At 37.9% G+C, this 23098-nt stretch overlaps 1 protein-coding gene across 8 annotated transcripts in view; it reads right to left on the bottom strand.

The window, feature by feature from the left end:
• The window catches only part of GRIA4 (glutamate ionotropic receptor AMPA type subunit 4), a 216934-nt gene that overhangs the window by 85181 nt on the left and 108655 nt on the right, over window positions 1-23098 (bottom strand). For all 8 annotated transcript variants that reach the window (XM_010400587.3, XM_010400583.3, XM_010400586.3 and 5 more), the window contains exon 4: window positions 5489-5673. In XM_010400587.3, coding sequence (XP_010398889.1) covers window positions 5489-5673 — 185 coding nt within the window. The remainder of the gene's footprint in view (window positions 1-5488; window positions 5674-23098) is intronic.

Below are 23098 nucleotides of genomic sequence, written 5' to 3'. Positions count from 1 at the left end.
AGTAATAATTTTCTAATTTTAGTAGGTATACCCTTCAGCCCTAGGCTGACTTGACTTCTGATTTTCACTGAATGAGAAAAAATGCGAACAGATACACTATTTTTAAAAGGCAGGAAGAAAAATAAAACGAAAAGAAGGGGTAAGAAAAGAAGCAAAACTCTCAATGAACAGTTGTGTGTTTCTTGCTGTGCCGTATGTGGCAAATGACTTCTTTGGCCTGGACTGCTCAGATGCTGTACAGCTTGCTGCCAGTGTTAGTGGATTAGTTGGAAGGAAATTGAAATGATGTTACAATGGGCTTCAAGCATTCGTTTCATCTTAAGCAGAAAGTTCTTTGTATTAAATTCATGGCAGCACTTTAGGAACACAGCTTGTAAAGAAGAGACACAGAAGCAGAGAATTTTCCATCCCTTTCACTGACTTTTATCCTTTCATTCTAACAGAATATTTTTGTGCTTTTAAAAGACCACCTGCTGAAAGTGACGTGAAAAAAGGGATGTCGGTAAACAAGGACATAACGGTCCTTGACAGAAAATGAATCACTAGAAATGCATTCTGCTATATAAGCTATAGCTGTTACATTAAACTGTGCAGATATAATTTTATTTTTCTGTGTCTTTGTTTTAGCTCCCTTTCTCTGTCTTGTCCTAGTAATCTGTAAAGATAATGGTAAAAACAATCCCTAATTTCATGCCTGTAGGAAAATGGGGCTTTGCCTCTGTCTCTAGTCACTTATGCAACATAAATAAAGGGTTTATGTTTTGAATTAAAAACTTGTTGCACATTTTTTTTATGGCTGTGTATGAACAGGTGAAACAAAGGGCCACGTAAATAAACTGGGGAGACCTGAATCAGATTTAGATCACTTACAAGGTTCTAGAACGCATTCTGTTAAGCATAAAAAGTTTTCTATAACCGTTAAGCACAGATGTGCTTTCTCCAAGATGGAAACACACTTTCTGGAAGCTGTGTGGAAAACTGACATGGAATAGATCTTCATAAGATCATGGAATCCTAGAATTGTTTTAATTGGAAGGAACATTAAAGATTATTGAGTTCCATTGACAGAGACACTTTCCGTCTTATTTTTACTGCTTTTGCGGCTCCTGCTTAGCAGCGAAACACACTGGTTTTGGGTTATTTCTGCAGGGGAGCAGCAGTGGTTATGTCAAGCATTGAACCCCCTTGTGTTACAGACTGTGGGTCTGCCTCAAGTACGAGGGGCATGGGGAGGGAGCAGTCCATGCCAAGAGCCACACCTCCCCCTGCCACACACCACGACTACACTGGTCAATTAAAATGGGTGCAGGTCTGCTTCCCCCTCCCAAAGGCAAATCATGTGCATCACTTAAAGTGGGCAAGTAAACAAAACACTTCTGGCAATAGTCTTGGTGTTTGCGTGGTGTCTTTCAGAGCCTGGGATTGCAGGATGGTAAGGTCTGCCAGAGGAGTGTAAAGGATGAGTTTCACTTCCAGTAACAAAAAGGTTTTCCTGGTTATGGCTGTTGTAAGCTGTTAAGAAGGTAAGGTGTTCTTTCACCACCCTGAGAATAAAGGATGAAAAGGAGCTAAAATTATCTTGGTAGGTTTAAGTTACAGCAGGTTAGTAAGCGTAGGTGGAGATCTGCGGACTCAGGCTGAAGACACTGTCTCTCTTACTGATCATAGACGCAACAACTCTTTGATGTGTGCAGAAATGAATGCCTTGCTTCATTCTTTTGTTTAAACAGGGCTTTGAGCCATGCCAACTGGCACTAACACCAAACCCAAGCAAAATGTTTCCAATAATCCCCAAATACCTCCAATTCAGTCTTGCGTGGGTGAACATGACCAAAGAAGAGCAGCACAGCTTTAATAAGAAAACCATCACAGTCTTGGCATATCCTAGAGAGGGAAAGTCTGAAACCTTTGCTGAGATGAAGACAAGAGGGAGCAATCCAAGCAAACCAGATATAAACCCTTGAGTGCAGGCTGAATCCATCTTCTGAATTTAATGTAATGCCAGCCCTACTGTCCCTTTCTAGAAAGGAAATCTGAAAATGAAACTACATTTCTCTGTATTTCACTATAAAAAGAAATACAGACTTGGCCCTGCCCAAAATGTCGCAGCTACATGAAACCTAAAAGGAAGACCTCATGATAAAAAATGCACATCCTGGGTTGTGCACGGGGGGAGTCTGGAATTCAGATACCTCACTGGGTTCCAGGAGAGAAGACTCCTGTGAAGACAAGTCTCAGATACAGAGTATGGGGGTAGCTCCTACACACACACCAAGGTACATGGAGAGGCGAAAATAAATGAGAAAAACTAATAAACTAAGAAATACAGGAGACAAAAGGAAACAAGAGATGGTGACAATAAAGTTGTACAAGAAGTGAGGAAATAGCAAGGTGCTGTTTTTCTCTGCTGGCAGGTGAAGAGGGCAGCAAGCAGAAAATACCAGGTCAGATAAGTGGGCAGCAGGTATGGGCAGGGGAGGAGCACACTAGCTCACTTCTACAACACAGCCAGTGAAAATGTGCCCAGACTTCACTGCTTGAGGTATGCAGTCATGAGAAGTGTGAACGTGTATGTACATGAGCGGTCAACTGAGAAGAAACCCACAAGCCCACAAGCCAGCTTCCCTCTCTTCATTAGCGTAGATTTAAGGGCAAAGCACTTTGAGTTATGGTCTCATTACTGAGATTTAATTACTTTTCCTAAATGTTCTGCAGAACATTTACTTGTACATTGCAAAGTATTACAGTATAGTCACAACTTAGGCTCTCAATTACAGGAGAACTAGGCAGGAAAGAAGTTGAGTTAATTAGACTCACTGAAGCTTAATCAATTCCTCTGTGTATGCAGGGAAGAACAAGCCAACTTTTAGTCCATCTGTGAAGCCACCTTACCTGTCTGCTACAGGTTATTAAAGCCCTCAAGCAAAGGGAAAAAGTCAATGGCTGATATTTGAAAATGGTTATTATTTTTCATTTTCTACATTGGGCTAATTTATTTTTGCTAATTTCTTCCTTCCTATTTTTTGAAAGCTTAATGTTTCTGTGTCTGAGACTGCTTCTGACTGCCCATCCTTAAAGCAGCATTTGGTCTTTGAAGGTCATATTGGAACCCCAAACCAGCACCTCAGGCCCATTTGTAGGTCAGCCTGTCTAGGAAGATGAGGACCTCCAGAATGGAGAGTAAAGCTGGAGCTCTTCTGCACACTTTCTCTAGCCTGGCTCTAATGCCGTTCCTACTTTTACAGTGACTGTTCCTTAGAAAGATGGAGAGAATCTCCAGGCATATTGAGGAAGAAGGGAATTCACATGATATATGAATTCCAATTTAATTAGGTCATGCAAATGTAAGTATATATATGTTATATACATAGACAGTGACTACTGAGAGAAGAAAAAAAATCTGTAAGCCCACAAGCCAGTTTCTTTCACTTCACTAGCACAGATTTAGGGCAAAGATTTTACACTTAAGAGCAAATAAGCATAAGCACAAGTACAAAAAATCTCATCTCCTAGGTAAAATTTATCCCACCCAAAATTAGACAGTAGCCAGATAAATCACTTCCTAAAAGTGATACAAGTATGCTGCATGTTAGGTGTTAACTCCTACCCTCAACTCTCCCTGTGCAGTTAATGAAAAAACAGCTCAATTAGCTTTCAGGCTTGTCCTGTAGAGGTGTGAGACAAACTCACCATGTCATTCAGTCTGTTGTGCCCACACACTCCATTTTTATTTCTTAGCATGCCTGCACTAACTACCTATGCAAAATCCAGACCTGTACGAACTCACTATGCAAGAGCTGATCTAGAAGGAAAATAAGTAGCAGCTCCTGGATGCAAGTAAAATGTACACGTGAGATCAGTGAGATCCAAACGTACTCAGTGACCTCATCTTCCTTTGAAACTGAGTGGATAGTCAGTAGGATCACCTACGCAGGGTGGTGGGTGTACTTCAAGACTTGTGGTAACAGAACGTACTTTTTCTATGGCACATTTTCACACCATGTAAAAGAAATCAGGTACCGTCATGTGCACACACTGAGCTGAGGGAGAAATTGTTTTCCTGAATGTAATTTAGAAGACCCCCACATAGGTGTTCTGCTTTACTATAATGTAGGCTGAACTGGGGGACGATTTCATTAGAAGCCATAGAAAGTATCCGTTAAAACATAACGGCGTTCAGAATAAAGAAGAATACAATGGCCAAATGAGCTATCTGTAGAAACACAGCATTGTCTGTTCTTTTCTTGGCAATAGTCAAAGTCCTTGTCATATCAGCCACACTATTCATTCTCAGTTTCCCTCTTTACCTTCTGCCAGTGAAAGCAGAATTGATGTATATATGACATTGAGTACTATTTTATGCATTTATGAGTACTGTTTTATGAATTTCTGTATCAAAAATGACATTTCATTTTTCAGTGACTTCAGAGACAGATGTATCATGAATGGTTTTGCAACAAAATCTTCAAAGTTCTCTAATGCATTAACCAAGAGAAGCTGAATGGCGGCAGAGGGTCTAGCACCAGCAGATGGCATTCATTCCCTGCAATTCCTGCAGCAGCAGGAGGCACTGAACAGTGAACTTGCACCACAGCAATGTAATATGCGGGATCCTAAGAGAAGCAGATAGTTAACCGTAAGTTATTTTCCTGCTATTTGACAAAATTTTTCTTTCAAAGCATCATTTAATTTTTTCCATCATTTCAGGAAGGGCTTACACATAAACACTATATAGAGGTAGATTGGCCACATCAGAGCAGCAGGGTTTGATATTCACTTTGCACGCTGGTAGCGATACTACCCAGGTCAAGCCAGTCTGTCTCACCCAGTATTTTCCTTCCCCAGTAGCATGTTTCCATGAATAACAGATGGAAGAACCTGACCTCTTTTCCCAGTCCAATAGCACTTTTATTCTATTGCTCTTCATGTTCCTAAACACCCTGCTAAAGTGCTAAAACTATGAGTTTATATATTTGTAACAATTATTTTGAGGCTTTTTTATGGTTAGAAATACATGACCTATGGCACTTGGCAAATAGAAAGAATAAAGGACTTAAACATGATTTTTTTTTCTCTCAAACAAAACAGAGCATTACCCCCATGAAGGTACAGACTAAGAGCACACTGGCAATTCTGCAACACCATATTGTTCCACCAGCCCTCTGACCCTGATGCAGGAGGTATCAGGCATGGAGGTGCTGGAAAGTGGGACCAAACATGCAGCTGCCCTGACTGCTGGCGCCTTTCACCACCAAGCTCCTGAGGAGAAAAGGAGGGGCTCTCTGCCCTGACATGCCAGCTGCTAAGAGAAGCATTGTATATGAAAAGAAAATGGAACAGGCAAGTGGACAAACAAATATAGGCCCATGAAGTAAAAAAAAAAAAAATAAAAAAAAAATCAGTTTAATTTCCATTGAGAAAATAAACAAAATGCAATCTCACGGAGTTTCAGCAATATGTTTACAGTAATGTTAAAAGCAGGTGTTACCTGTTCTAAGAGATTCTGAAGCCTCTCTATTTCACAGTCTATTACAAATTTCTTTTCTTGCCTTCGGTCCAGATCTTCTAAAAGCCGCCTGTAGCTGGCATCGTTAAAATTCTCCACACAGATGGCACTGACTTGCCAACTATTTTGTCCTGCTTTTTCCATAATTGCTTGAAGTATTGAATAACCTAAAAGAGAAGGATACAAGACACTAGTAACACAATCATTGCGTTTTTCGAATAGGAATTGTCCTCAATCAATGTTAGGTCTCTTAACATTTTTTCCTGCGGGGAAGGGAGTAAGACAATATTTGTATCCCTACCTATGCTGCTTGTCACGATCAGCACACAGCACGCAATTAACAAAACCTGCAATGGCTGTGATCAGAATGCTGGGAGTGAGCATTATGGAGAATCGCCATATGATTCATACAAACAAACTCTTCCACTCAAGCACCAGATTCAGCTTCTCAGATTAGTTTTGTAAAGTTTCCATATCTGGGCATTTCACCACAGCAAAGGAAAAATCTGAGCCCGCTCATTCAGAGGAAGCATTTTCATACCACAAAAGCATTCAAATGCTTCAGTTTGGGTTGGTTTAATAACAACGCTTTTAATGCTTTTAATGCTTCCTAGGAAGAAGTCTTTGTTTCATTTAATTATACAACACATTTATATGCCAGTATGAATAGAAATTATATTAAACTATTACAGAGCTTCCATATAGCTTGAATCAATGTATGTAAAGAGATTAGAGGTCAATGAATGAAGGGCACCAGAGAAGCATTAACTGTTACTACTGGCAGGATTATTGCTCTTTATCCGTACCACTATTTGATGCCGCCCATGTTGTCTTTGAGGCCATTCACAGACGGGAAAGGCAGTGTCCTGTCAGAGGTCTCCCCCTGGACCTGAAGGGCAGGCTCTCTGCCTGCAGTCTCAGGCTGCCCTGGCACACCAGCCCCTCACCTTCTTCCCGCTCTTGTTTTATTTCTCACTGGGGTTGTGCAGTACAGAGGCGGCAGGGGAGCTTATGACATGACTTAGGACAGCTTGCAAGCCTCGTCTTGACTTGCCTAACCAACTCCTAAAGCAGAAAGCATGTATTATTTTACTTTTCATCCACAGTAAGTCAGGAATTTGTTTAAAGAAATGAAGATTGTACACCTCACACCCAGAGTTAATGTTTAAAAAAGACAAAAAGAACAGCAGAACAGATATGTTTCTCAATAACATGCTCATACAAATGACACAATTCAGAGAAGGTCCTTCTGTTTAGAACCACAACAGGAAGTATTGTGGCTTTTAACTCATTATCTGGCAGAATTTTCCCCACTAGCTTTAAATGAAAGATTTAACCTCTTAAAAATTTTCCTTAGTGATGTGGCTGCCCAGGGGTAGCCTCCTGCCCTCTTCAACAAGAGGGTCCTATGCCAGAGTGCAATGACCCCCAGGAGTCATTTTAATGCACTTAAAGATGCCACTGCATGACAGACTCCCTGTAGAAGAACTACGAGCTGTTCCCACAGACCTCAAGACGAATCTTTGTAAGTTACATTTCAGAAAGAGCACTTTTGAGTGTGTGGTTCCTAACTAACTATTTAGTAGAAGACCTACAACACAACCGAAATCTGAGTTTGCCTCTGGTCAAATAAAAGTAGACGATAGTATTATGAGAATATGAAGTTTTTAGGACACATGAGAACCTGACTTTCTTGCAAACCTATGAGTAGTTATTTTTCTACTGGCTCCTATAACATTTTCAGTCTTTGAAATATTAACTTAAAATGTGTATTTTCTTATCATTATGACATTACGCACCAGCACTCCAAAATGAACATTTATTAGGTTTTTTCCCTCCAATTCAGATGACATATTTTAGATAAAAATACTAACAATTATAATAAATACGTAAAATGCAGAACATATTTTAGAGCATAAATGAGACATTTATTTTATGAAACAGTATTTTATTGCAGGAAATGAATTCAAATACTCAATATATTGAGTATTAAAACATTTCTCTACTCAGCATATATTTTTAACCCGATGACTGTTATTTTTTTTCAAAGAACCATCAGCTTTCCTGTTAATTGCTCCATAATTATTCTGCTTTTCCTGTTGCTATATTCAATCTCCTTTTTGTCTGTAATTATCTCTGCAAATCATGATGGGATTCTTTCCCAAACATTGTATTTCTTGCTTCATTTCCTATTCATTTCCATATATAGACGTATATTAAAACCACTCCAATGTTACAGGGGTTCCTGCTTCACTTACATTGTAAATTTGACTTGATCTTTGCTACCAAGGCAGTCAACATTTACTTAATTCAGCTTCGTGACACTAATTAACATTTTCTTTGATTCGGAATGAATGGTGTTTGAAGCAGCAATTGACATCCCCTCTTTCCTTTCTTATTTCACTTGGACAACTTAACTAAGATGTATTTTGATCAAACTGGTAATTTATCCCAGCATGAAGCATGACAAATATCAGACAAACACATAGAAAACCTTTTCTTCTATCTGGGATCAAGGTTTCACTTGCCACATTTCATTAGCAACTGCCTTCATTTAGGTATTTGAAGCTTCTGTGGCTTCTTGTCAGTAGCTGGCACTTAGATGTGGGTTTTCACATATAGGCACAACACAACTAAACAGCAGTAAGTGGATATGGTGCAATAATCTCCATCAGAAGAGTTCAGAGTCCCTATGCAAGTAATCAGTGGTATGGTCATCTATTCAGTGTGCAGGAACAATTTCTAATATACCAGACTGACAAGGATGAAGTTTACACAGAATGAATAAAGGCATTCACAGGCTCAGTTGGCATAAAAATTAGACATGCTGTGGAGAATGCTTATTTGTCCAAAATAATTGGCTACAGCTGACAGGGGAAAAAAATTGGTTTCTGCAAACATTTTGTAAGGCAAAAACCTCTGAAACCAACCTGGGATAGTTCTCAGAAACTGAATGTTGCATTTCTATTCAAGAAAAATTCCTAATCTTTAGAAAGATGTTTGCCCAAGTAAAGACAGCAGACATGAATATTATAGCTGTCATCTAAAAGGTATTTATTTTCTGTTTACCTGCTGTTTATCCTCAGTTATGCTACAGACAGATGAATGATTAATTTTCTGGAATACATTCCCTCCCATTTATTGCAAAATACTATTTGTTGCATGAAAGCAAACCAAAAAATCCCTAGGCTAGCTCATATCAGCTGAGCTGCACAATCCACGTTTTTGTAAACAACATTATTTAAGAAAATGTTTAGGACTATGCCAATATATAAAAGTAAGCTAAGTTCTCTCACAAATTTTTATAGTAACCCTTCCTCATCAACTAATTCAACCTTGAAATGCAGATAACTCATTTATTAAAAAAGACAAATGATTGTGTCCAAGCATAACTTTGAAGCCTGGAAATTTGTATCAAGAAGTTCCTGGTCCTTCATGGATCCTGCCTTTCTTTTTTTTTTAATTTGCAAATCTATGAACAAAATAGAACACCAACAGAACTTCCTGAAAGCACAGCTGAAGTCCTCCCCAAATGCAAGGACATTATATGCAAGGACTTCTTTTTCCTCTTTATGGGACTGTATTCTGGGGAATTTTCCCCAAATGACCTGCTATGAGAAGTCTACCAACTGATTTTTGTAGGTCACTGCTTAAATGTAGATACTATTAACAGCTGCTTAAGGACTAGTAATACCAATTCCACCTCAATATCCTGGAACCAAAACAGAGACAGGGCAAGCCTGCAAAGATTTTGTTTTCTTCATCTCTTCTCTCCTTGCTTTTCTGTTCTCTGGACAGGTGGAATTGTGATGATCTACCACACTGCTATTTTCTATTTTTTTTCCCCAAAAGATAACACACACTCATAATGTTGGGAAAAAACCCCACGAACCACTCGCCAACTCCCCAAACATGAAAATGAGAAATTATTCTATTCGTTTCCTATAAAACCAAAGCTGGAGATCCCTACTGCAAGAAATCTATGTATTGGGGTTGATACTACAGTTAAATACATTACAAACAAAATCTCAGATTTTTTAAGCCTTCTTTCGTCATTCCACAACACACTGACATTTTTTCATCAAAAAATGCATCAGCCATAGAAAAATAATAGCATATGTGCACCTGGTGCTGTAGAGACATTAATACTTCTTCAGAGTCAGGTATCTTCTGGGGGCAAAAGTGTGTAAAATGGGCAGTTTTGTAGTCTAGGATTTCTCCTACTCACTGCAACATTGCTGTAATTGGAGCCTATACACAACCTTCCTCCAGCCAAGTAGCTGAAATCATGAGAAATCTTTTTGATTTTACAATTTCAGTTGCCTTTCACGCTTTTTTGTCTTCATCTAGGCTTTCCCCTAACCAATTTCATTTCAGCAGGCAATGATTTAATTTCATTTATTTCAATTTAAATAAAAGGTAAAATCTGGTATCTAAATCTCTTCAGCACATTCAGGATAAACTGAAGAGATAGAGGAGCACCATCTTGACTTATTTTTTCTGCTGGAATGAACATTTTTCCTTTTTTTTCTCCTTTTTTTTTTTCCTTGCTTACTTGCTTGCTTTCATTAGAAAATACGTCAGTGATCAATTACAGTGATATAATTAAATTTCAATAACTTTCATCTTCCAGCAGCCTTTTAGTTCTGGGAAACCATTTCTCCAACCCTCTAAGCACAGGCAATCATTCCTGATGGTCTTGACAGGAGACAGACAGTGAAGTAGCTGCTTGCTCCAAACAGTATCACCCCCAGTAATAATTCTCATTTTGGAATTTTATGCAGTAACCTATTATTAATTTTCTACGGTGAAGGGGATGCAATATGTACATATTAAGACTGTATTTTACTATGGGTAGCAGACTAACAGTACTGAATCACTGAGTTAACAGGTTAATAAACTTGGAAACAGCATATGCAATATATTTGTTATGACCTCAGGCACAGAAAACATCTCTGACGAACATGGGTCTTTTCCAAAGATGGGCTTACATGGGCTCATATGCTGCACACTACTGAAATGCAGATTCATTTGCTTCTCTTTCAGAGCCAGTTAATTTTCAAATAGGAATAAATCCCATTCCCAAGATTTGTTATGATCCCAAAAGCCCCAGACACTGCTAGAGCTACTTTACGAAAGCTACTTCCAACTGTAGGAATTCACATTAGGGTAAGTTTTTTATAAATCCAACACACAGCAGAAGTGAAGAATAAACAATAAACCATTTGGTAAGGATAAGCCAATATATTTAATATTCAGAACTGGATTCATGTTGCTTAATTCTAGCTGTTTACAGAGTAGTTGTCTAAGTTAATCATCCAAGCTTTCAAAGGAGAGACGTGTCCCATAAAAAAACCCATTTTTTGGTCTTAGATATCTATCTCAAAGGTGCTTTTTCTTCAGTGAATACTGAAGGAGTTTGGACATGAGGCTTAGTGAAAATATCTACCATTTATTTTATCTGGCCAAATCTTGTTGAGATGAATCCAGAAAATACAGTGACTAAAACCATACAAGAAATTTACAGTATGAGGGATGCATGACCATACGTTCCACCAATAACTACAAGCACTCAAACTCATGTATATTTCATTTTTCATTCCTGTGTTTATTATGTTTTTATTAACATACAGTTTTGTTTCAAATTTTGGTCAGCATAGAGCTTCCCAAACTTAAACATAATCCCTTGCACCCCTGATTTTCTCTGCAGATTGAGTTGGAGTCAAAACATTCAACAAAATATACATACGGATTGGCCAATTCAGATGACAGAGTGGAAGCTAGAACTGCAGGTGTGTTCTGAGTCCTTCTTGGGTCTAATTCACAGGAATGATACAAAGATTGGAAAGTAAGACAGGAAACTCAATAAATAGTTCCATCTATTCCTCTCAATCCCTCCATCCCCTAAGACATATAAATTATATTTAAAACATTCTAGATAGATACCTTTCTTTGTCCTTAAAAATCTCTAAAGAGGATTCTGTCACATCCTAGGTAATATATTCATTGCTTAATTATCTTTATCATTAGGAGATGTTTTCTAAAGTCTAATCTAAGTCTCCCCTGGCATAATTTAGAGCCACTCCTTTTTGTCCTATCTCTAGTAGGCCTGGAGAACAGTTTGTTCCCTTCTTCCTTAAAGCAATCCTTTATGTAACTGAAGACAGCTGTTACATTTCTTTTCTATCTGCACTTCTGTTTCTAAAGCATGATTCTCTCCATTTTTCCTTGTGGAAAATGTTTTACTCTTGATTCTGACATTCTTCCTTGCTTTCCTCTGGATATGTTGCAACTGATCCAAATTTTTCCTGAAGTACAATTGGGAAAATGTGATGTATTTAAAAAATGTATTTCAGAGTACACACAGTCCTCTTAAATTTTTATCCTCTGCAAGCTTAACAAATGTATTTTATATTTCTTCCTACAAATCATTAACAAGGATACTGGAAAAAAAAAAACTACAACAAGAATGGATCAATACTTAATATCTCTTTATTTGACAGTGAATTTCATATACTTCTTTCTGAGTTCAAGTGTGATCAGTATTTTATATATCTTCTAGAAATTTCATCAAGGCAAAATTTCTTTAGCTCATTGCCATGGGTCGACCTTTGCTGGACGCTGGGTGCCCACCAGGCCCTTTGTCACTCTCACTCCTCAACTGGATGGGATGAGGGAAAATGTGGGTCAAGACAAAGAAAGGGAGAGATCAATCACCAATTACTGTCATGGGCAAAACAGTCTCAACTTGAGGAAATTGACTTAATTTATTGCCAATCAAATCAGAGTAGAATAATGAGGAAAAAAAGTCTTTAACCACCTTCCCTCCACCTCTCCTTTCTTCAACCATGCATATGGTTGTAGAAGGTCATTCTTGCCCAGAGAAGCTGTGGATGCCCCATCTTCAGAGACATTCAAGGCCGCAGTGAACAGGGCTCTGAGCAACCTGGTCTACTGGAAGTGATGCCTTAGGTTTTAGCTTTTATATTTTTCAGATCCTGTACTGCCTAGTGTGTAACTCTGAAACTTCATATAGCCTGTTAGCTACTGTTTTCACATTTTGGTTAGACATTACAAACCCTCTCTGGGCCTGAACTCAAGGACACCTTCTTGCCCCAGGCCCTGAAATATGTAAACTGAGTCTCTGGACAGGGGGAGCAAACTTGGGGTTACTACATCATTACTTGAAATTATAATTGGAGAATTAACCCTGATATGCAAATGGACCAAACTTATAAAAGTGTGAAAAACCCGTGACTCAATGTCCATGTTGGGTGGAGCCCCTCAGAGGCTTTTGACTCCCAAGGTGTGCCTTTGAAGGCCCTTCAAATAAATACCCACTTTATTCTCTTAATAGCGTTTAGCCTCTGTTTTCAGGTAGCCACCTCAAGGCATCAGAAGGTTCCCTGCCTGTGGCAGGGGTGTTTGAACTTGATGATATTTAAGGTCCCTTCCAACCCAAAACATCTACAATTCTATCACCAGCTCCACTGTGTACCTCCATGGGCTGCAGGGCCACAGCTGCCTTGCCATGGTCTGCACCACGGGCTGCAGGGGAATCTTACCTCTGGGGCCTAGAGAGCATCCTATCCCTTCTTCTGCACTGACACCGGTGTCGCCAGAGCTGTTTCTCTCTCACAATCTCACTTTTATCTCTGTTGCACAGCTTTCTCCCCTTCTTAAATGCATTATCCTAGAGGTGCTACCACCATTGCTGATGGGCTTGGCTTTGGCCTGTGGCAGATCCATGTTGCATCTGGCTTTGGCTCTATCAGACATGGGGCAAACTTCCGGCAGCTGCTCACAGCATCCACCCCTGCAGACCCACAACCAAACCTCTGCCATGCAAACCCAATACACTCATTTGGAAAAAATTCATGGAAACCATAAAAACTTGCACTAGAATGAGACACCTAATTTTTTTCCAATGTCTAGAAAACCAATTATTTTGTAATAGAATGAAAATTGCTTTATCTCACATAATCTGTTTTTGAGAAATCCATGTTTGGGTTTACTTAGCTTTCCAAATTCTGTGTACTTTCAGAGATCTACTGTGATGTAGATTCTGAATTAAGCCACCTATACCATCTATGATCAGGACAATTTTACTACAGATGGTTCTGAAACAAAGCTGAGGAAATGATGGATCCAGTTCTGCCATCTCCTCTATTGTACTTTTGTTTCATATACTTCAGAATATTTGATGATATAAAGGAAACTACCTGTGAATTCATGTTTCTTTCCTCCCTGACAACTATGACCTTGAATATTTTCTTGGTGTTTGAGAGCTACCTTCAAAACAAGACCTTGTAATGGTGTATGGTCAGACTTTCTGTCCTTCTCTCCCTTAATCCTGTCAAGACTGGTACCTGTGCAGCTTCATCTGCAATATTTAATAATCCTTCCTTCCTGAGGAGATCATAAAGCTACAAGAAAATGCTGTCAATATATTACAACCATGACTTCTTTTTTAAAAAAAAGTCTTAAGTGGAACAACACAGTCTAAGAAATGTGCTTTCAGGGAGCATATGGAAGGAGGTTTGGCTTACACCACAATGGGAATTCATGATCAAAGATTCAAGCTATGTCAGCTCCCATTTATGCTACACCCACTCAGCAGCAAGATTTCCCCCCTTTGCATTTCAGAGTCTGCAGCCTTTATATGAAAAACACTGTAAAGGTGTCTCATCAAAGTGCCAAGTGATAGAGATAAGTGGGAACTTGAGAGGGATTGAAGAAAAGCCCTGGTTTTGAAGCCAGCCTGATAGTTTTGGTTGGGCTTTCACAGTTTTCAGATACCATTACCCTTCCCATTTATGCCTTTGACTTTGCAGTCCCATAATCCTTGTTATGACAAGCATGCATGGAGATGAAAACATCCAAAGGTACTTACAGATACATGCCAAAAACAAATTTTTGTACCTTGTTAGTATTTTATGTATTATTTGCTCTTGTCTATTTTTAGTTATGCCATAGGCTTCAGCTATGACTGGGTCAGACGAGAGGTCTTTGGCTCCTCTGTACGTTACAAGCAGCAAGGAAGACACATTCTTAGCAAATTCTGGCAAATTCTTACTACAGAAATTTAAATGCTAAATCAGAAAGTGCTTGTAATTACAGTGCTATCAAAAATTTGCAAACATTTACCTAAAAATCCCAGCAATTAAGCCAACAAGTGCAAAGAAAACAGTGGGGAAAAAACAGAACCATGTGTTATGCTTACCCTCTGTCAGATCACCTATGTAGTCTCTCTAAATAACCAGTTATCTGATATGTCATCTTGGGACAACCATTAGGGGTAATGTGTATCAGTATTTTTAATAAAAGGGCAGAAAAGAGGACAAAATGAACCTACTTTGGAAGAAAATACCATATGTTGAAATATTTACCTTATTACCTTTTGCCAAAATTCTTAAATTCACTAAAATCTAGACTGATACTACTAAATTATCTTTCTTACACAGTATCTTCATTCAGGCATAGCTATTTTTCAGAAATTGCTAGCTTCCCCACAACTTACCTCTCCAGTCTCAATTTAACAGGATTTACTTTGCCCTGTGATGGTATACAAATGTACACAGACGTTTGTGTAAATAACATCCTAAAGAACCATGTCAAAGGATATGAACACCACCGGCTAAAGCTCTCAGGAGCTGGTATATCTTCAAATTAGCAGTACCCTAATTATTCTGGTTAATGTATTATGGTGCTGTCTTTATATTGTCACATATTAGTTTTCCCCATAAGGCATCTGCCTCAATAAGACACCTGTGCCCTAGGACAGAACTGACTGTGGGTACTAAATGAAGATCTTGATGTCAGGTCTTCTGCCTCTTTTCTATAGGGATTTGTTGGAAAAGTAGTGTTTTACTATAAAATATCTGGCAATTTCTGCCTATTGGCTGTGTCATTTCTAATACCTGCATGAGAGAGAAAATAGGAAGAAGTCTTCAGACTGAAACAACAGGCATTCACATTAACAAGCATTCATTTTTAAGGAAGTCACAACCTTAATGATATCTCTGCACTTGTGGCCATGTCCATATTTACTGACGGCATATAATATTTAGGATCTTACTCCTTCCATGAGTTCTATTTGTAGATCCCAGACACATTATTTTTAATTTTAAATTTCATTTGTGTTAAGATGTTTTTGAAATCTACATTTTTAAGTATTTACCTTTTCCAGAAAAAAGTAACAAGCCCTGAGAAAACAGGACTTAAAATTTGCATGGTATGGTTATGGTTACCACTTGTTTGAAATGAGTTTGAAATAAGTCTTACTGTTTCTTATAAACTGACACATGGACCACAAATTTATTAGAAGTTAATTGCTCCCTCAACAACTGACTATTTGGAGATAATCCAGGTGGGGGTCAGCATCTTCTCCCAGGTAACAAGTGACAGGACAAGAGGGAATGGCCTCAAGTTGTGCCAGGGGAGGTTTAGATTGGATATTAGGAAACATTTCTTCATGAAAAGGGTTGTCGTGCCTTGGAATAGGCTGCCCAGGGAAGGAGTTGAGTCACTATCCTGCAAGGCATTTAAAGGACATGTAGAATGGCACTGAGGTGCATGGCTTAGGGGTGAGCACAGCAGGGTTGGGTTAATATTTGGACTTGATCTTAACTTTTTCCAATCTAAATTATTCTATGATGTTGAATAATGCACCTGCTGGGCATTTAATGTGAATATCACTCTCAACTAAACCCTGAAAATGGCTCACAATCTGAGTTTCTTAAAAATCCCAAAACCCTACAAGTAAAACAAAACAAAACAAAACAAAACAAAACATTTTAATAAGTTCTTTTAAATGTTCATATATATGTACATACAAGTAAATAACATCTATAGATATGCATATCTGTAACTGCTTTATATGAACCTGTGCAAAGCAGCATGCAAAGAAATGACAAAAATTTCAAAGAAGGGAAATGAACAGAGATTGTTGATTGTTTTGGCTTCTTATACTCTCTTCTCCCTGTTTTCAGTACACCTCCAAAAAGAACTGGCAGAGCAAAGGGCACTTGGTAACCTTGCCTCGTTTGAGCGTCTTTACAAATACTGCTATCAGAGTCATTGATATACAGAACTGATCCTTTCCAGCAATGCTGTAAGACAGCTAATATAACATCTAGATACTTAAACAGAGAAACAGGGAAGAGAATGATATGATCTTCACAGAGAACACTGGACTACTCCTACATAGCTAAATCTCTTGATGGTGTCCATGTTTAAAAAATTAATGCTAAAATATTTGACAGAGGTCAAAGAAGCAAATCAAGATGATTTGAGGCCAATATATAAACCATGCCTTAGAGTAAGAGAATTACAGGAGAATTTATCTCAACTGAAATTTTGATGGCTAACTCTGAGCTAGTTCCTCCAGTGTTCTTCTTCAGGCACTAGAAGGAAACAGGCGCCTTCTTGAAGGAAATTCATAAAACCTTCCATCACATGTCTCACGTATTTTTTGGCAGAGAAGACACTCCTCCATGTTTAAAATGAAACATCCCAACATCAGTATTTCTCTGGTTCAATGCCATGAACACTATAAACATAATGTTGTGCATATGTAAAGAGCAGGACTAAAAGCAATCAGCAATATTATCACAGTATCTGCTACTCACAGACTTTTAATTTTATTCTTCTATTTTGTATCTACATTTCACATATGAAGATACAAAATTTCATTTAAGTAGAATTAAAAGTTAGGTTACTTTTATGCTTCTCTTGTGGAGGATGGGCAGCTACACATAGGTTTCCTTTGATTATTCTGGTTAAGGGATTTGCATACAATTACAGAGACAATTTCAGTTCCTAGCAGGAACAAACACAGAATGAAGTAAGTACTCACCATATGATTAGACTAATTTATTACATCCCACTGAGGCAAGCTATATGCCAAAAAGTAATCATAAACTTGTGTTCAAAGCTCTGGTAGAATGAATATATTTAACAATTCAAATTAAATTTCAGCTTTAGGAAGTGACATTTAGTGGGAAACATGAGAAGAGGCAAGGTATAATGAAAAGATAACAGGTAAAAGAATACAGACATTGAAAGCTGTGATTGGCCTGTCTGAAAACAGACCGGGACAGAAAATTGTGAATAAAATCCTGGCAAGTTTCTAATATGAAATATATGTGGATCTGGACTTTGGTTAGTTTTAACTGACCTTGGCATTAATGTCTGAAAATGAACAGAGTGACCAGTCAATAACTGCTCCATAAAAGTTAAGTGCCTGTGACGTTTCATTATACAATGGCACTTGCATTGACCATTTTGAAAGCAAATGATCTTAAGAACTTTGTTCATTTTAGAGCTGGGTATTTTCCTTCCCCTGAACAGCTGTTTATTCACAGAAAAGCACACTCTGGTGTAATCCCAAGTCTTAATGAGCAGAAGCAAGCATTTCTGCCTTGGACTTGCCAGGGAGAAAAAATTACAAAGGTTTCAAAAGAGTGGAAACATCTCATAATAAAAATGGATATTGCTTAAGTATTTCCATTTAGGGCATCTCCATGAATAGAAACAATAGGCACAATTTGGTATCTGCATAACTGTTAATGCTGGAGAGCAGTGGGAGCAAGAGACCCTCTCAGAATTCCTGGTCAGGAAAGCATGGAATTCTGCATTTTTCACTGAATGCCCCTGAGTACACTGTGTCATGATCATTAGGACTGGGCATGTCCTGGGTGGCTTAGTCTAAACCTCTCCAGCAAACCAACAGTACGAAAACAGTGATAAAATAGTTGCCAAAGACAGAAAAAGACAGAGAAAATTACTCTGCAGCATGGTACAAAGAATATTTATCAGAAAGGTGGGAAACCTTTAATGCAATCTTGTCTTTAGTGACTAATTATTTTATAAAAGAATATCTGAAAAAGCTGCAGAGGATGTGGGAATTGGCTGCAAAAACTTAAGGAGCTGAAAAATAAGACATTACAGAGGGTCTTTCTGTATCTGAGAGGAATGAGAAGTGAGAATGCAGGAACTGCTCAACAGGTGTAAGATATTTTATAAGTCCTAGAACATGTATTTGGCATTTTAGACTTTAATTTAAAATAAAACAGTAAATAGGGTCTCATTTTAGTTGTACTAGTGCAAAACCAGAAAAATCCCACTTTCACCAATTTTTTTTTTTGATGTCTCCACTTCTGTACTTGGAAATTAAAATCTATTTCTAAAAATCTATAGGAGATGATAATCCATCGAAATAAAAAATGCTATTTAATTTTTCTTACACACTGCTGCCAGGAACAACACTATCTATGTTTATTGCTCAAAAACACTGGGAGAAAACCTGCTGCCCTCTAACAGCTCTTTACACATTTTGGCTTGTGCTTCCACTGCCCTTTTCAACGTGATTGACAAGGTATGATTTTACAATATAGTATCTTAAATGCTATAAATTACCTCAACTGTCTTATTTTCCTAAAGAGATACAATGTAGACTTGAATCTTCCAATTTTCTTAAAGCAGTGATGTCCAACCTTTTCAACCTAAGCCCTGAAGCATTATTCCAAAAAGAGCAGTGGGCCGCAATTATTTCTTGAGGGCATTTTCGATGGTAGCACAGTGGAAGGAAGCGGGCATCACACCTGGCTCCCTTGCTGGGGATCCTAAATTGTCTCCAGGAGACCAGGCTACAGCTGTAAAATTGCACAGAACTCCTTAAGCACATTGTGTTTTGCTTGTGGTATTGAATTATGCCCTGAAGGAGCACTCACACGGTAGCTTTGTGCTGTGACTCCAGGCTGGGATGTACGGGGTACAACGTCCCAAAGTACAAAAGACAGGGTGACCTCATTCCTCCTGCTAAAGTTACCTGCTAACTCAGGTTCCAAATCATTGAGCCAAATCTCAGGCTAATTAATTGTAAATAAACAAACATCACCATTACAGAAACTGGACATTTGCCTATGTCCCTGATGAGATGGTTTCATAAGAGACAATTTGCACAGATATAAGCAGCAGCAGGAGCTTCCCTGCTGAGCTGTTAACACTGGAGATGATAGGAGGACAAAAATCTCAATATTGACACACTGCAGGACATTTACACCAAACAACCTTGCTGCAGTTGGGAGGACTGTGTAAATTTGTAAAGTCATCCTGTGTGGTGTTGTTCCCCACATCTCCTCCAAGGACCTCTGTCCTGGGGCCAGGCTGCTTCCTTGGCCTGGAGCTACTCTGAAGCAACACGTTGTGTCCTCTGGGGTTGTTTATGACAGACAAAAAGGAGAGATTTCTCCTGAACATAACAAAGAAAACATAAAACATCTATTCATGGGAGAATACTCTACAAAATACCAGTTTCAGCATACATTTAGCATTCTATTGATGATGGCATGTTGACTTGTGTATCACTAAATGAAGACTTAAAAAACCCTTAATGTCTTATTTTAGGAATGTATTTGTGCAAGAAAAAGAGTTGTAATTACTTAATAGATATTTCTTTAAGGTTTTATCACTGTCTGAAAATGGTAATATTCACTATTTAGCTTTCATCTCTATGGTAGTTAAAATGAACAAGTCCTTTTCCAGTGGAAAAGTCTGGTGTTAATGCATTTTTATGATTAAAAAGGTCATTCTGATCCTGAAACAACTATCATGAAATATAGGCCTCTATACAGCCTATAGTAGAGAATGTGGATAAAATTTCAGGGCCATTGATAGGAATAATTGTATTTACATAAGTAATGTTGTGCTCAAAGGCCTCATTGTCCCAGGTACTGTACCAAGCACATGTGCAGAAAAAGGTCTCAAAAAAGATGACTTTGGAAACCAAACAGACTCGGAGGTAGGACAAGTTGTTTATTCCTACTTTTGTTTTTAATTAGGTCAACAAGACATTTCAGAAGCATTATTCATACTTATCAGTCTGAAAATAAAACAACTTGCTTCTAAATGGATATTCAGTAATTAATTTAAAAGTAGGATGATCAAAAATATACCATACAAATTAGACATATATTGAATACACATATATTCTTATTTTTATTTATATTTGTTTATTTTGAAATATGCTTAGGAGCAAATAATTTAAATAATTTACTTGGCATTTTCCTTTCTATCATTCTTTTTCAGCATAACAGAAAAGTCACTACACAGTCCATATTCTAACTTGCATTTTCACAGAATAAGAACCAGAGAAATATTCTGTGTGTGGGTGTTAGGATTACTTATAAAAGGCAGGACAAATCCTGTTGCATAACTCATAAAATATTCGTATTGACTTTAGCTAGAACTACTCACGGGAGAAGAAGTTGGTCCAATATTTGAAATCTGATGTAATTAAAATTTGAGAGCATTTAATTCCAAAATCCATTTAATACATTCACTGAATTTTAACTGTATAACAACTAATTCTCTTCCAGGTGAAAATGTAATTGACAAAAAGAAGTTAAAGCTAACAAAGAACCAGATATGAAAATAAAATCCCAGTATGCTGGCAAAACTTTACAGCTGGAAGGAAGGCAGGCAGGAAGGGGACCCTTTTTTGTAGGACTAGGACTAGACACTAAAATTGCTGTCCTGTCACAAAGCATATTAAATGTTATAGGTGAATTTGGGTAATAAACATGACAAATCATGGTCTGGACTGGAATTGATGTTTTACTCTTATGTTAAATATTGTCTTGATATACTTTTCCCCTAGAAAAAGATTATTCACTTTTTAGACAGAAATGTTCACCTGTTCTGTACAACTTTCTGTAATATATCCTCTATATACAGGCAGTTTCACAACTTCAGGGTGGTCACAACACATGTGGCACAATTTTCGCACATGGTTTAAAAAGCTACTGCATGTATTTTATGATCATTTCAAAAAGATATGAAGCAACAGAGTTTGATTTTTAAATGACTATTTGCACTGTTTTCGAAAACTGAACACTTAAAACATGGCAAAATATGTCTACCATAGATAAGCATGGTTTTTTTCTTTATAATTCATGACATTTTTGACAGTTCATTGTCAGCATGCCAGTATGTCAATACTAGCTACTTCCTGGCTGAGGAGAACTATGTGGGTGAAGTCTATGACATATTCAGTGGACTGCAACAGCAAAAGCAATTTTCTACACTGGAACGTACTAAGTCACTTCATATCCAGGACAGTTAATAGCTGGCTAAGAAAGAAACTTTAAAAAAACCCCAGCCTCCCATGATAACAAGCGCTACAGAACATTTACCAGGGAGGTAACTTGCAGCAAACTGGTATTTCACCAGTATATTCAGCTTGAAAAGCAACTTCCATTGTTGGAACAGTAACTTGCTCCAGGAAATCTCCAGGCTTCCCATGTCAGCTGAAGCCCAAGAGGAACTGAACCTGTGGTCTCATGCCACTCAAAACTGGTACGAGAAAAGGTCTTTATGCTGCAACATAGTAATATTCAAATCTGAAAGCTACACTGTCTTTAAATACCGCATCATATCTTCTTGCACATTCTCACCTAAAAGCCACACTTCTCCATTACACTGTCTTTGGCACTCCAAGGGTTTTCTATCCTGCAGGTTTATTACAATTCAGGTTTAACAAAGTCAGCTGCACAGATATTCTGACTTGATGCTTTTAAGACACGTAATTAAAATGTGGCAAAATACCTAACTTTGCTATATTAAGAAGGCCTGTGCCAATGCCTACCTTATCTTTGGGAACTTCCATCTGTGTTCTGGAAAGGGTCCTGAGAAACTCCTTTTATACAGCAACCCTAATAACAGCAGACATGTCCAAACAATAGTTCTTATAAATGTCACAGGCCAAATTTCAAAATAATAGAACTTGAAGTACAAGTTACTTGTATGGGATAAACTTATAAAGAGTGACCTAAAAAGAATGAACCTAGAAGGTACTGTCAATCACTTGGGATTGCTAAATACACTTAAAAATCAAATTTTATACTAGATTGTCTCTTTGTGAGTTTGCAAAATGTCTTGATTTTCCAACAAAGTGGAAGAGAAAATTTAGCAGGAAACCAGGCATCCGAAAGCGCAGACAAATAAAATGGGCACATCTGATAAATTTGCACCCTGGAATTTTCTTTTCTTGATACTGCTCCTGTGGTCTTTTCAGGATTTGTAAGGTATCTTCATGTTGGACTCTCCCTGAAGATTAAATCCATGTTTCATTAGAGTACTTCATTGCATTTAAAGGGGTTTATAGACACCTCAGTAAATTTACAGAAATGCAGACCCATAGACTTAGTGTTGGATCTCAGTATCTGTTTTACAGTGCTTTTCTTTTTTTTATATAAATGCTCCTTTTCAACAAAAACAAAGACTTAATCCAAAAATATAATGTATTCACCCAAAAAAGGTAAAAAGTCTGTGGAAAGTGCCCAACAGCTTGGGAAACAACCCTACAATCTATTTTAGTCAATAAAATCACATTCAGTAACTTATTCTTCATTTTTTTAGAAAACAGAGTGCCAAGCTACTCTAAGTGTCTAGCCACTCCAAGGCTGAAATTAGGGATTAGTGAAAGACTGAAGTAATCAAAGATACTGGTGGTAATCATATAAACCCCATGACTGCTCCTTATTATGTAGCACAGGTATATTGCCTTTAGTTAAAACCTCCTCCAATTCT

Source organism: Corvus cornix, chromosome 1, assembly GCF_000738735.6.
Source record: "Corvus cornix cornix isolate S_Up_H32 chromosome 1, ASM73873v5, whole genome shotgun sequence".
NCBI classification, from domain to species: domain Eukaryota; kingdom Metazoa; phylum Chordata; class Aves; order Passeriformes; family Corvidae; genus Corvus; species Corvus cornix.
The sequence above is the reverse complement of the archived record's forward strand: the minus strand, read 5'-3'. Positions and strand labels throughout refer to the sequence as shown.